Here is a 14,192-nt window from a genome sequence, read left to right as displayed (position 1 = left end):
TACAGATACTGCTCTTAAGTCTGTGGGATAAGAACTTTTCTGAAGGCTTTTAAGTCATCTCTGACTCATGCTCTTGAAGGAGTCACTCTTTGAACTTTGAGCCTGTTACATTTAAAATTTATTATCCTGTTTAGGCAACGAAAAAGCAAACATTTTGTGAGTTCAAGTTTAAACATGCATTGCGATTTGATTTCAAGTTTCTTGTGTTGTAACACTCGAGCCAGGGATAAAAGAAAAAATAGTCTAATCCAGATATTAAGAAATGCTTTCAGGTTCATGAAATCACAGGAAGAGGTGTTGTTGTATACAGGGAAGAACATTGTTTAGTCCACACTCAAAACACAGTGTTCAAAAAACTAATTTAAAACTGGGTGGCAAGCAAAAATGCTGCATTGAAGTGAGAGTGATGGGGTTGCTTTCTGGAAATGTTACTTGAATTCTTCAGTTACCCATTAAGGCAGCAATATAGCATCTTTCAGCCAGGGTCAAATGCGCACTCACCCAGTACAAAGTCAACAATCCTGTTATACAACACTGACACAAACCAAAGAAAAAGCATCTAGGCAAAAACATGTAGTATGTTTCTTTAAGTAATTAATCTTAATTGTTCAATAGAAATATAAAAATGCTTTCATTGTTCTGTAGTGTTAGTCATATGGATATGCTGCTGGTATATCCCAGGATCCTTGCAGTTACTCCCACAGTGACTGAACTGCTATGGACATCATCTAAATAGTTAAATAATTGCAAACTTTTACAATGCAATTGCACCACAGCTTAAATACTACAAATCATACTATATTTCTCTAGGGTCAAGTTAAGTCTCCCGTCACAAGATAAATTCAAGTCTCAAGTAACAAGATAAGTTAAATGGAAACAATACACGCTGTCTCTATGGTTTAACTGTGGTTCTTGAATTTACAAGGAGTGATAAAAGGCTATTGGAAGTTAGCTAGCACTGGCATTCTCGATCCAAAACTGGCCAGTATATTTGGTCTTTCATCTACTAAAATGTATTAAAAATGACCACTTTCCTTATTCTTTTAAAACACTTTATTTATTGCACACATTTTCAGGAAAACAACACGTTAAAGCACTAAGGCCCAAGAAAGTATAATACATCTGTTCCAACATCAGTTCTGTAATTCTGGCCAAGAAAGACTGGTTTTCCTACAGCATTGCTTGATAAAATAACATCAAAAACCAAGCCTTGCTTAGTATGGTTTGGTTGTAGCAACAAAGAAAGCTGAACCGTGTGTGCTTTTATGGACAAATGAATGATGAGTCAGTTAACGAAACAAATGCAAAACAAACAGCAAAAGATACAATAAAATCTCAGGTTGGAAACAAATATTTGTATGAATCTACATTTATACAGCAAGTATTTATCTGAAAAAAATCAGGACACAAAGATATAAAAACTTAACAGCTTTTCTTATAATAGGATGAAATACATTATTAATCAACATTTTATTCACTTAGCACTTGTAGAGTAATAGTAATTATCCACATAGGTGTATGAATTAAATCATCTAATGTCGAATCATTTCGGTATTCCTTTACAAACTACCCATACAATTACTAAAAGCACAGATGTGCATTTTTTCTCAAAAAAATTACCTAAGGGTGCACACAATGATCTGTGTTTTTTTTTTCTTTTTTGAAATTCACTTAAACCAATTTCACAAACCTCATGGTCCATTTCCCATTTGGATCAGCCTGGGAGTTTAAAGAACACCCCGCCTTTGGCATCCAACGTTTCCTAGGCATTTCTGGGTGGTCCATACTCCAAGCTGAGTCGTCTGATTACCTCTAGTCAGATCTATCCTGTGCATTATTCATAGAGGAATCCTCAGTTCGCTAGGAATGGGAATGACCCTATTTCTATTACCACTGGCTAAACCTGACCTTAAAAACCCTTTGAATTTATGCCTGCATAATTTGCCACCTAACAATTTTTAAAGCAGTATTGCAAATAGACATTTTAATATTTTGATAATGGCAGGAAATGTTCCTTTAGCTTTAGTGCTGCAATGATTACTAAAATGATTCAATAAAATCATAAAAAATTGCATTCACATAATATTTTTTAATTCAATTAATCTAAACCTGGGTGGTGAAAGACTCATGCACCCACCCAGGTCAAAGACACACTCCACTTGGCATAAATCTCAAACATCTCCTCTATACGTTTTTCAATTATAATTGCCTTATTAGCTGCAATTATTCAACATGTATCAACAGTTCACCTTTCTCTGTCTAAATGTTCAGACTAATCAATAAAATATATAAAAATAACACTTTTATTCTGCATTAACATGACAACTTTCTCACAAGTCTCTTGTCATTTTTCTTTTAGTTTCCCTAGACTTTATTTTCACATTGTTTGGATGTAGCCCATGAATACTTCCACAACAGGGCAAGTTTGATGATGAACACTTATTTTAATTTCCTCAAGTTCACTTCCTGTGCAGCAGATATAAATAAGGACCCCATCTGAACCCCAATCTGCACATATGTACAGCAGAGGAAGACCATTTATTTTTATTTGCTTATTTAGCAGATGCCTTTATCCAAAGCGACTTACAGAGACTAGGGGGTGTAAACTATGCATCAGCTGCAGAGTCACTTACAACAACATCTCACCTGGGAGATGGAGCACAAGGAGGTTAAGTAACTTGCTCAGGGTCACACAATGAGTCAGCACTGGACCACACAGCCTCCTTGGACAGGAAACAGTGTTAATAGTGATGTGGCAGGATAAATGGTTTTTATTTACATCAGAGGCAGACCTGGGACAAATATAGTTGTATTTGATATTTTAACACCAACTATTTCAAATAGTTGAAATATTTAAATATATATGGTCGAATAAATCAATTTGTTTTTAAATATTCAAATATTAATTGAAAATATTTTTTAAAAAATTGCAGAAAACAAATATTTGAAAATATTTAAATATATGTAAGTTATTAAAAAAAAAAAAATTCAACTATTTCCAAATAGTTCATGAATAATCACAAACTAAAACCTAATTATTACCCTAAAAGTATAATTATGTTCTAAGTCTTGCAATTACCACATGGTGGTTGAGGAGGATTTCTAAGGAGGAAAATGCTAAACATGTTCAATTCAGTAACTTCAAAACAGGCCATTAAACCAGTGGTTAAAGATATTTCATTGTTTTTAAATATTTACCCACTAAAATAAAATATTCAAATATTTCAATTAATTGATCAAATTAAATCTAATTGAAAGAGAACAGTTTCCAAAAGATAATTGAGTGTTTAACAAGGACAAGGCTTGTTAAAACCTGCTTAGAATGCATGATAATAATTAGGCTGCTGTATGTTACAGTTACATATTTATGAAGAGTTTAAAGTATTTCAATGTACTTCAGCTACATCTATATATTTAAATATTTTCAAATAATAATTGCTTTCCACAAACCATATTTAAATATTTTCAAACAATAGTTACTTTCTGCAATCTGTATTTAATTATTTTCAAATAATAGTTACTTTTCACAAACCATATTTATAACTATATTTATCCCAGGTCTGATCAGAGGTGAAAATTATGTCTAGAAAACAAAAAAGACTGACAGCACAATGTGAGAAATTTAGTGCACTACTGAGACGTTATTATTTTTAAAAAGATTACATCTTTAAGATCTTTGCTGCAATTACATTTCTCCCGTGTGTGTGAATTTGAAAGAAACTGCAGTTATTGTATGCAGAAAAAAATGTACCCGGTTTTGTTTTTCGCACTTTAAATATTTCAGCCATTAAGTATTGCATTTTCAGACATACAAGGTGTCATTAAAAGGGTGGTTTGTAAGTTGTCTTAACTTGACTAATATACAACACAGTACTGTCAAAGAAGTATTTACAATGGATGAACACTTAATTGTGAATGAGAACAAACTACAGTGCTCAGCGTCATCATCACTGTCCCCCTCAGGATTTCTTCAATCGTCGTAATCTTGACTTTCTGGGTACGTTTTCTACCCCCTCCTTTCTGTCTGAGGGTCTGCAGCTGATATCTGGATGAGAGGATACAGGCTCGACAGATAATTCCTGTATGTTTGTGGTCAGCTTGTTTTGGTTTGTCTGCTCTGTGTTATTGTTTTCAAGGGGAGGTTTCAGGGTAGATTTTCCCAAAGTAAGCAAGTCCTCATCCAGTGTGGTTTCAGCTAAGTCTTGTTTGGAGCATGACTTGAACCCAAGTGGAGACTTCTTCATGGATGTTTGTGTTAAGGACTCAGCAGAATCTGTTTTAATTATTACCTCACTGGGGGTTGCTGGACTCTCTCCAATAAATACTTTCTTGGCATTATGTCCATCTTCCTGTGAGTAGTGCCTCCTGCGCTTGTTCTGTATTCTGCTCTTCTCCAGACTCTGTTTTGGTTGTGGCAATGCTGACTCACAACTCAGAGAAGGGAACCCACTCAGTGGTCCTATGTTTAGCAGCTCCATGGAATGAGGTTGTTTCTGGCTGCTGACTCCAGCTGGCTCTCTCTTGTCAATATAGTTTCCCAGCTCTGACAAAGGAACCAGGACGCTGCTTTGAACTCTGTTTTCAGAGTCACTCGTTCCTCCTTCACTGGTGTCTGGAACTATGCGTCTGGGTTCTGAAGTGGGGTGCAACACATCCATATCATGGCCTGTCCTTGTTTTCATGATAGCAAACTCATCAGGTTTGCTTGCATTATCTCCCTTGGCCTTTTCTACACTGTAAAACACATCAAAACAATGACAAATTAGGGCAGTTTTTAGGTGATAGAAAATCAATTTTCTTACCACCCATTAGCACCAGAAATATATAATATTTATATTTTAATATTGAATATTTCAGACACAGCTGTAAATGAAAAGTTACAGCTGCTTCAGTGCCTAATCACTTGTGATAATGTTCAAACTCGCTGCAATTAAACCATGTGACCTAAAGTAAAGATACCAGGATGTAGGAGTTTATCTATAGCAGTGGTTCTCAAACTATTATTAAGTTGATTACCATTAAAAACACCATCTGCCCAAGAATTTTGGTTTTCTTCGATTGCTGACTTGTTAAATCTTTGTGTCTCTTGGTTTTGCTTCTTGTAATTCTAGCCATTCTACTGTCATGCCTTCAAAAAGATCAAATGTGACAAAAGGAATGTCACTCATTTTTAAAAACTTTAAAAGACATCTCATAACAATGTGTATGTTTATTGCAAGCTTAATATGTTATGTATTGATCATTTATAAATCGAACGGTGCTTCGGCAAAAATAAGCTATGTCGTGCATTGTACTATCTATCTAACTACAGAGTAAAAAAAACCTCAACAGCCAATCAGCGTGCAGCATCCAAACATTCTGTTTTATAAGTAAAAGTTTATAGCTGGAGATTCGTAGCTCTGACTGTGCTGGTACCTCATGGGTGTATTGTAACTAATTCACATAAATATATTTCTGCTGTAATTATCAATTTAAAAATAAAAAATAGTTTGTCTTGAAAATGTAAATGGTCTGTTATGATAATTCTATGCTTCAGTGCGTTATTCGGCTGGCAAAGAGTACTCAATTGTTATGTTAGCCTCCGTGCTGGTCTCAATCGCTCCGTAAACAGTGCTGACATAAACTGCAATAATAGCCTGTTAGTGTCCAAGCATTTAAAAATGCCAATCATGTATTTTTATATTGCTGGCTTCTCCAGGTCAGCAGTAGCAATGCGTGGATACTGAACTTGGTCTTTGCCTTTTCTGTATCAACAAAAATACACGACTGGCATTTTTAAATACTTAGTCACTAACAAGGCTAATATTTCGGGTTAAGTCTGCTCTGTTTACAGAGCAATTGAGACCAGGACGGAGGCTTCATTCATTTTAATTAATTACAATAAATTGAAACGTTGAAAACCTCCAGTTTAAGGGACTCTTTTTCTCCAAAGCGGAAGGATATATAATACAAGTGTTTGTTTTTGTTGAAAAATAAACAGTTTTCTTTTATTGTATCCATTTTATAAGCGGGATAACACTCCAGGGCTTGTGGGTTGTGTTGCATCAACGTACGGCTTTGTTGGTTGAAGGCACGAAGCTTAGCTTTGTGCCTCCAACCCAACTACAGCTGTATGCTTATGCAACACAATGCACGCCCTCTCATGTGTTATCCCTTACTTTACAAGCTGCTGTGTTGAGTGCACGTGAGCGTAATACACGAAAACTCTCTAGTAAAGAATACATTTTAGACACTCCAAAACTATATATGATGCAGAGACCTTTTTTTTAACTTTGGAGATTTCCATGTATGCATTTTCTTCCTGCTTCTGTAGCTGAGTTTTTAAGGTCTCAAATAGTGGGTTTGCAATGGGATCTATAAACTACGTTGCCACTTCCTGTCCGTAATTATGTAACCTTTCCACGGACCACCTGAAGGGAGCCATCAGATCCACAGATTGAGAACCACTGATCTATAACACTGTATTTGAAAAATCTGCAGAGCTTTAAAGTAAAAAACAAAAAAAAAAACAAAAAAAAAAAAACCCCAAAGCTAGAAAGAGGTAAGGCATTTAAAGTATTCATTAGCCCTACTTTAAACTCAAAGCTGGTCTGTAATTACATGTTGTGTTTAATGGTCATAAAGAAAATTCAGGCTTACATTGATTGCCATTGTTTCTAAAAAGTGTCAGGCAGTGATCAAAGTCAAGGGACACCCTGCGAAGAGCTAATGAAGCAATATATAGTAGAATATTTAAAACAGTTGTGGTTTGATTTGTATTGGAATAAAATGGTTAGGCTACTCATATGTTTTTTATTCAGATATCTTTGAAATGCAACATATTTTGATGGAAATACTTAAACATTGGGGGTAAATGTCTTAACTGACTTGGAAATGCACTGCTTGTACTGAAAGAACATTCATTGGCGTATGTTTACAACATTAGTCTGATCATACAATTTACCTACAGGCTAAAGATCAGTTAAGAATGTGGAACTGAACAGCAGTAATTAGTAAAGCTCCTAATGCATGTTTTTTTTTTTCTGTTTTCCACTCATTACAATTTTAATTAGGATGAAAGCTATCCAATAACACCCTGTTCTATAATTAGCAGTGAAAACAAACAAACAATCATACTTACATCTTCTTTAAGGAGCTCTTCTTCTGTGTAATGTTGGAGATGTTTAATTTATCTTTATCTTCACTTAAACAGGGATCGGCAAAATATTCAGACCTGTTTGTGAAGGGTTGTTTTTCCTTTGGAAGAAAGGGAATAAAAAAACATTCATAATATCTCAGTTACATTATAAAACCTTTTACACGTCAGCTTAAGCCAGGTGCCATCTGTCCTATAGTGGGTGTCCACGCTCGGAAACACAGTACTTCATTAACATCTGAAACTGATGACAAGGACACTTTGAAGTTTTGAGTTCAATTATGCTCCCAGGTGGAGACACTCCCAACCGAAGAAGGCAGGTTATTCTACCTCTCAAATCGGGGCCTTCAGCGACTGATAATGAAGCTTAATTGACAGTAAAGTCCTTGGTTGAGAAAGAACAGAGCATGTATTTGTGAATGGGGGTTCAGGGGGCGATTTACTGTGGCTCATTGAGGACATGAAAAAATAAAATTAAGATTAAAAGATACAAAATAAATAGAAAATGATCTTGTGATCTCGAAATAAAAATGTAAATGTTGAAATCCAAAGATTATATGTCTGGACATCTCAACATAATTTGAAATCCAGAGATAATGGGGGTTATTTTCCGCTGGAGGACAGCATTATTTTTCCCACCGATTGAGTATTTTCTAAAGCTGCAGAAAACATGGCGGGAATCTATCCGCTAGGTTTGTTCATTAGTTATACAGGACACTTTCTTTTTGTCAGATTATATAATGATCTAAGAATCCATGTCTATTTTTCAAAGACCAAAGTTGTGGATAATTTAAACTTCTACTAGTTAGCTTTCCACCTGTATCAGAATGGTCAATACGTATATAAAGAGTTACAGCACTTCAGATCCAGTCACCCTGACTTCCAACATGGATCCTACGTTAGTAGCAGCTGATATGATCACTGAGGAAACACGAGAAAATCCTAGGAGATTTATAGACCGTGTAATTTTAGGCAAAGAATACATTTTTTGCATTTGGAAGCAGTGGAGCTGGAACAATTTTTAGTCTGGTGCTGAAAGCCTTATTACAAGCTACCTTCTTTAATGTGTCAATCTAGGGTTGCACATACGGTACTCCTTTTAAGAAATAATATCAAGGTTCAATACTGTGAAAATATGGAAGGGAATCTAAAGGAGAGCGGTCTTGGTTATTTGTTTGCGTTGCCGTTCCAGTTTAGGTACACTTCCAATAAATTACACTGCATATAAAAAATAAAAAAATAACATTCAAACTAAACATGTACAACAGGTGATTATGAATATCATCTACAAACTTTGTTGTAAAGTTAATTGTGAAGCAAAAAACTATTTTTTTCCATTTGCTTCTTGTTTTATATACTGATACAAATGTATATGTCAAATGTAAGTAGCCTACATGAAATAATTTTTACAAACCAAGAATATTTAATTAAGAGCTGAAAAGTATGTTATGTTTTCGTTGACTTATAGGTAAATAATTCAGTAACTATTAACAAATGTAAACCTTTTCCACATACCCCAAAGTATCATATGATGTTAAGCATATAGCTCAACCTTCAGTGAATGTACAAAATCTGGGACAGCAACAAATCCGGCTTTCTAATAAACTGGAACATTGTATCTGTAAACAAAACTATGTAGCCCATACAAGGTACAGAAAAACCTTACCACTTGAAATCTGTAAGCATTACCTTTCAAGTACAAAAAGTAACCATTACTGAATGGGTCAGTATACCCAAGCCGTTGCAAGGGCAAGATTGCAGAACGACCGGAATGCAACAAGGCTAAGCCGAGGGAGGGAAAACGCACCTCTATGCTTGGGGGTTGTGTTGTCTGTACGGACAAGCACGTGTCTCTCTTGAACCTCCTGCAAAAAATTCTGCAAGACCAGGTAAACTGCCTGCAGCTCCAAAACACTGATGTAGAGACCCTGCCAAGGGGGGTTTCACACTCTTTGCACCCCTCTGCCATTCCACACAGTGCCCCAGCCCAAGCTGGACGCGTCCGTGGTGACGACCTCCCTTCTGGTGCCACTGCCCAGCGCTACACCGAGGTGTAGATGGGCAGGCTTTTTCTACCAAGAGGGTGTCTTTAGACAGTGACGTGACACTGTCAATAGGCGGTCGTAGTTCAGTGTGGGCTGAAAAACCCTGCTGTTGAACCAGGCCTACAGAGGGCACATGCGCAGGAGACAAATGGAAGGGTCTGGGACGCTACTGCCATCAAGCCAAGAGGTCTCTGGAATGCCACTACCGTGAGTGCTCTGTTGAGCTTAAAGAGCTCTAAACAGGTGGCTATTCTCTGCAGTCTGCCATCAGAGTTGACAGCATGGACCTGGAGTCCAAGCACACTCCTAGATAGGAGGCTGTCTGAGAAGGTGTGACCTGGCTCTTCGCATGATTCACCCTAAGGCCCAACCGTTGTAGGTGGATGGTGACAAGTTCTGTGTGCGCCTCTGCCTGTCCTGGAGACTGGGCACAGATGAGCCAGTCATCCAGATAATTGATCACACTGATTCCTTTGAGTCTCAGTGGGGCCAGGATAGCTTCCATGCACTTCGAGAAGGCGCAGGGACCTGAAGAGAGGGCAAATGGCAAGACACGGAACTTGTACGTTATTCCCTGAAAGGCGAACCGCAGGTACTTCCTGTGCACTGGTTTTATTGGGATGTGGATATAGGCGTCTTTGAGGTCCACCGTGGTGAACCAGTCGCCTGGCATGATTGACTGCAACAGCTGTTGCATCGTCAACATTTTGAAATTCCTTTGGCTCAGATACAGGTTGACCTGCCTGAGGTCGAGGATCGGTCCAAGGCCACCATCCCGCTTGGACACTAGGAAGTACCTGGAGTAGAACCATTCCACCAACTGCAGGGGATCTATCATGTGAATAGCCTGTTTTTGCAGCAGAGCTGCTACCTCCTGAGACACCACTGCTGCATCTCGCGGGTACATGACTGATGTTGACTTGTAGTTTGGGCTAAGACTTGTGTCTCTGTGCCGGGCGGCGGAACCTATTAAAAAGCATCCATAGCGAGGAGCTGTGGGCCAGTTCTGAAAACCACCTCTGGCAGCAGTTGCAGCCGGATGTGCCAGTCTTTGAGGCTGCTGGGCCCTTGGGCACCAGTTTGTACACTGGAGGTGATCGCTTGGGAAGCAGCATCTCGTCCACCACGAGACCAAACATATTCCCTGATATAATAGGGGAAAGCCAAAGCTGCCTACATGCAGCTATCAGCGCAGCCAGGTTCCTGCCTACAGCCTGCACGTTCAGTTTTGATACATGGAGCAGTTTCTTGTTAACCATGCGCAGCTCATCCAGCTGTTCTGGTGAGGGCCAGTGACTGTCAGAGAGGGACCTCAGCAAATAGGACTGGTAGGCTACCAGAATACTATTATAGTTGCCCAGCCATGTGGTGAACACACTGTCTGAACAGGCATGCTTGAGGATCACCTCAGAGACCCGGCACTGCTTGTTGGGGCAGACCAAGTCCTTGGACAGGAGTGCCGTTCCTTGGTGGGAAATAGGTACCAAGCTTTTCCATCTGCCGATCGCTTGGAACGGCAACTCTTCTTCTTCCTTAGCTTCTTGCGTGGGCTACTCTCCCGGATGTGTTGTACGGTCTCCCTTGGCACAGAGCCATGGGGTGAGGAGCCAGCCACCTGTCTACTAGAGGGAACAGAACTGTGCAGGAGTGAGTGACGCACAGTGCTCTGTAGAGCTTCGTGAGAGACGTTTCTCAAGCAAGCGCTTGTAGAAAGATGCACAAAACTCACAAAAACTGCGGTTCGTCAGTGCCTCCTTGGCGTGTTTTGGCCCCAGGCAGGAACAGCATCTGTCGTCCTTGTTCTCAACAGGCAGACTGGCCTTGCATGTCTCACAGGGACAAAACCCAGGCATGATGCAAGAAGGTAGCAGTGCAATGTACAGTATACAGATGTACAGGTGCTACCTCAATCTGCTTATAGACCGCAACGGGGGGGGGGTCAAGCCCCGAACAAGTACTGGACCAGGGCCATAAGCACCGGTCGGTAGCGGGTCGGAACCGGTACGGTACAGGGATGGCCACATGTACAAGCCACTGGCAAAACCACTCAGTCAGTGCCAACACGAGACTGCGGGAAGCCTGCTTGTTAGAGGTACTAACAGCCGTCGAAATGATGATGTAAAAGCAGTCACCAAAACGTCTGCAAGATACTGTGGATGAAACAGCAAGCAATCTCAACCAAAGCACGTATCTTGATCCAGCGCAGCAGCTGTCTGCGTATTTGTGTAAAAAAAAACAAAAAAACAAAAAAAACCAGAATCCAACAGGTGAAAATGATTTCTCCACAGAAAACAGTAATACAACAATTGCAGTTCACAAAATAAATGTCACGTAATTAAGAATGAGAATTTAATTTAACTCCATCCGGAGCTAAGCAGCCTGGGGGGAGAGCACAAAGCAAGCCAACTAATGTACTTGATCCCTGGGAAGGGGCGACTCAACCCGCTGGCTTATCGCAAGGCACAAGGCCGCTGAGAGACGTAACAAACAACAGGCTGTAATGCACAATATACACATAATTAGAAAAACGATTACAGCGTTAATGTAATATCACATAGATTAAGTGTAAAACACAATAATTTGCAAAAAATTATACAGTCATAAGCAACAAGTACTTATCTGATACCAGGCTCTCCTGTCAGGTCAGTCTTGAAAGGAAACATGGCGCTAAGATCTGTGCACACAGTCCCTTTATGCCCTCGGGGACGGGCCATGACTGCGTCACAGACTCTGTGAGCAGCTTTGATATATCTTATTCCAGGTAAATACCCATCTGGTAATGGTTGAACTTCGTACTTGAAAGGGAACAGCATATAGCGCCTATAAATAAATGTTTTGGATGCTCGGTGCCTATGTGAATTATATATAGTGCCTTGCAAAAGTATTCAGACCCCTGACCAATTCTCTCATAATACTGAATTACAAATGGTACATTGAAATTTCGTTCTGTTTGATATTTTATTTTAAAACACTGAAACTCAAAATCAATTATTGTAAGGTGACATTGGTTTTATGTTGGGAAATATTTTTAAGAAAAATCAAAAACTAAAATACCTTGCTTGCATAAGTATTCAACCCCTGTGCTGTGGAAGCTCCCAGTTTACACCGATGAAAGAAATTGCCCTAACGAGGACACAATTACCTTACCATTGGCCACCACCTGTGAACCATTAAAGTTGCTGTCACATTTTCTGGATAAAAACCCCACTGTTGAAGGATCATTGGTCAGGCTGTGAATCTCAAGGAAAATGAAGAGCATTCTACAGAAGTTAGAGATAAAGTAATACAAATGCATAGATTAGGGAAAGGGTACAAAATAATATCCAAGTGTTTGGATATCCCAGTGAGCACAGTTGGATCAATAATCAGGACGTGGAAGCTGCATCACACCACCCAGGCACTGCCAAGAAAAGGCCGTCCCTCAAAACTCAGCGCTCAAACAAGAAGGAGACTTATGAGAGAAGCCACAGAGAGGCCAACAATCACTTTGAAGGAGCTACAGAGTTCAGTGGCTGGGAGTGGAGTAATGGTGCACCAGTCAACCATATCAAGAGCTCTGCATAACACTGGCCTGTATGGGAGGGTGGCAAGAAAGAAGCCGTTGCTCAAAAAGTACCGTCTGAAAGCACGTTTGCCAGAAAGCATGAGAGTGACCCAGCTGCGATGTGGGAAAAGGTTTTGTGGTCAAATGAGACCAAGATAGAGCTTTTTGGCCAAAACTCAAAGCGCTATGTGTGGCGCAAACCTAACACTGCCCATGCCTCAAGACACACCATCCCTACAGTGAAGTATGGTGGTGGCAGCATCATGCTGTGGGGATGCTTCTCATCAGCAGGGACTGGGCATCTTGTTAAAATTGAAGGAAGAATGGATGGAGCAAAATACAAAGAAATACTGCAAGAGAACCTGCTTCAGTCCGCTAAAAAACTGAAGCTTGGGAGGAAATTCACCTTTCAGCAGGACAATGATCCCAAGCACAAGGCCAAAGCAACATTGGAGAGGCTCAAGAACAAAAAGGTGAATGTCCTACAGTGGCCCAGTCAAAGTCCTGATCTTAATCCCATTGAGAATCTGTGGCACTATTTGAAAATTGCGGTCACAAGCGTCGTCCAACCAACCTGAACAACCTGGAGCAAATCTGAAAAGAAGAAAGGGCCAAAATCACTCCGACACTGTGTGCAAAGCTGGTACATACTTACCCCAAAAGACTTAAAGCTGTTATTTCAGTGAAAGGTGGCTCTACCAAATATTAATGTGTGGGGGTTGAATACTTATGCAAGCGAGATATTTCAGTTTTTTATTTTTCTTAAAAATATTTCCCAACATAAAACCAATGTCACCTTACAATAATTGATTTTGAGTTTCAGTGTTTTAAAATAAAATATCAAACAGAACGAAATTTCAATGTACCATTTGTAATTCAGTAATATGAGAGAATTGGTCAGGGGTCTGAATACTTTTGCAAGGCACTGTATATGTGTATAGCCTTTTTTTATTTTTATTTAGTGGATAAGGTAAAACGTTACTTTTTGGTTCTTCGTGCATCTAAATTAACTAACCATTGCTTGAACAAGATGTAATTTTGATAGGAATGAATTACATTTTTATTGGTAAATGTCAGTACAATACATTTGCCAGTATATTATATATGTTTAATGACAATTTACATTTACTAGAATCTGTTAAGATTACACTGTTGCACTGTCCTGCAATTTTACAGATTTTCTAACAGTGTACATACAATATATTATATATATATATATTGCATTTGCGTTTTTACTCGTTTTTTCCTCCGCTGTTTTGGGACAGGTTTCGATTGTGCCAACACAGTTGAACCAGAACCTTTTTTTTTTTTTGCGCACTGCACAAATTAAATGTTCATTTCTTATTCATTTAAAGCACACAAGAACCACAGAAAAGTATGCATGAAATGCGATCTTCCGGGAAGGATCACTTTAGAAAATAGGAGGATATTTTTAACAGATTAACAGGTGGAAAAATTAAATGGATTT

At 38.9% G+C, this 14,192-nt stretch overlaps 1 protein-coding gene across 3 annotated transcripts in view; it reads right to left on the bottom strand.

The window, feature by feature from the left end:
* Positions 1–1,023: 1,023 nt before the first annotated feature.
* slx4ip (SLX4 interacting protein) overlaps positions 1,024–14,192 on the bottom strand; it is a 78,228-nt gene continuing 65,059 nt past the window's right edge. For all 3 annotated transcript variants that reach the window (XM_034017130.3, XM_034017129.3, XM_034921593.2), the window contains 2 exons: positions 7,121–7,236; positions 1,024–4,734 (listed from right to left, as the gene is read on the bottom strand). In XM_034017130.3, the coding sequence (XP_033873021.2) occupies positions 3,960–4,734; positions 7,121–7,236 (891 nt within the window). In that variant the 3' untranslated portion in view covers positions 1,024–3,959. The remainder of the gene's footprint in view (positions 4,735–7,120; positions 7,237–14,192) is intronic.

This window comes from Acipenser ruthenus, chromosome 6 (genome assembly GCF_902713425.1).
Source record: "Acipenser ruthenus chromosome 6, fAciRut3.2 maternal haplotype, whole genome shotgun sequence".
NCBI classification, from domain to species: Eukaryota; Metazoa; Chordata; class Actinopteri; order Acipenseriformes; family Acipenseridae; genus Acipenser; species Acipenser ruthenus.
The sequence above is the reverse complement of the archived record's forward strand: the minus strand, read 5'-3'. Positions and strand labels throughout refer to the sequence as shown.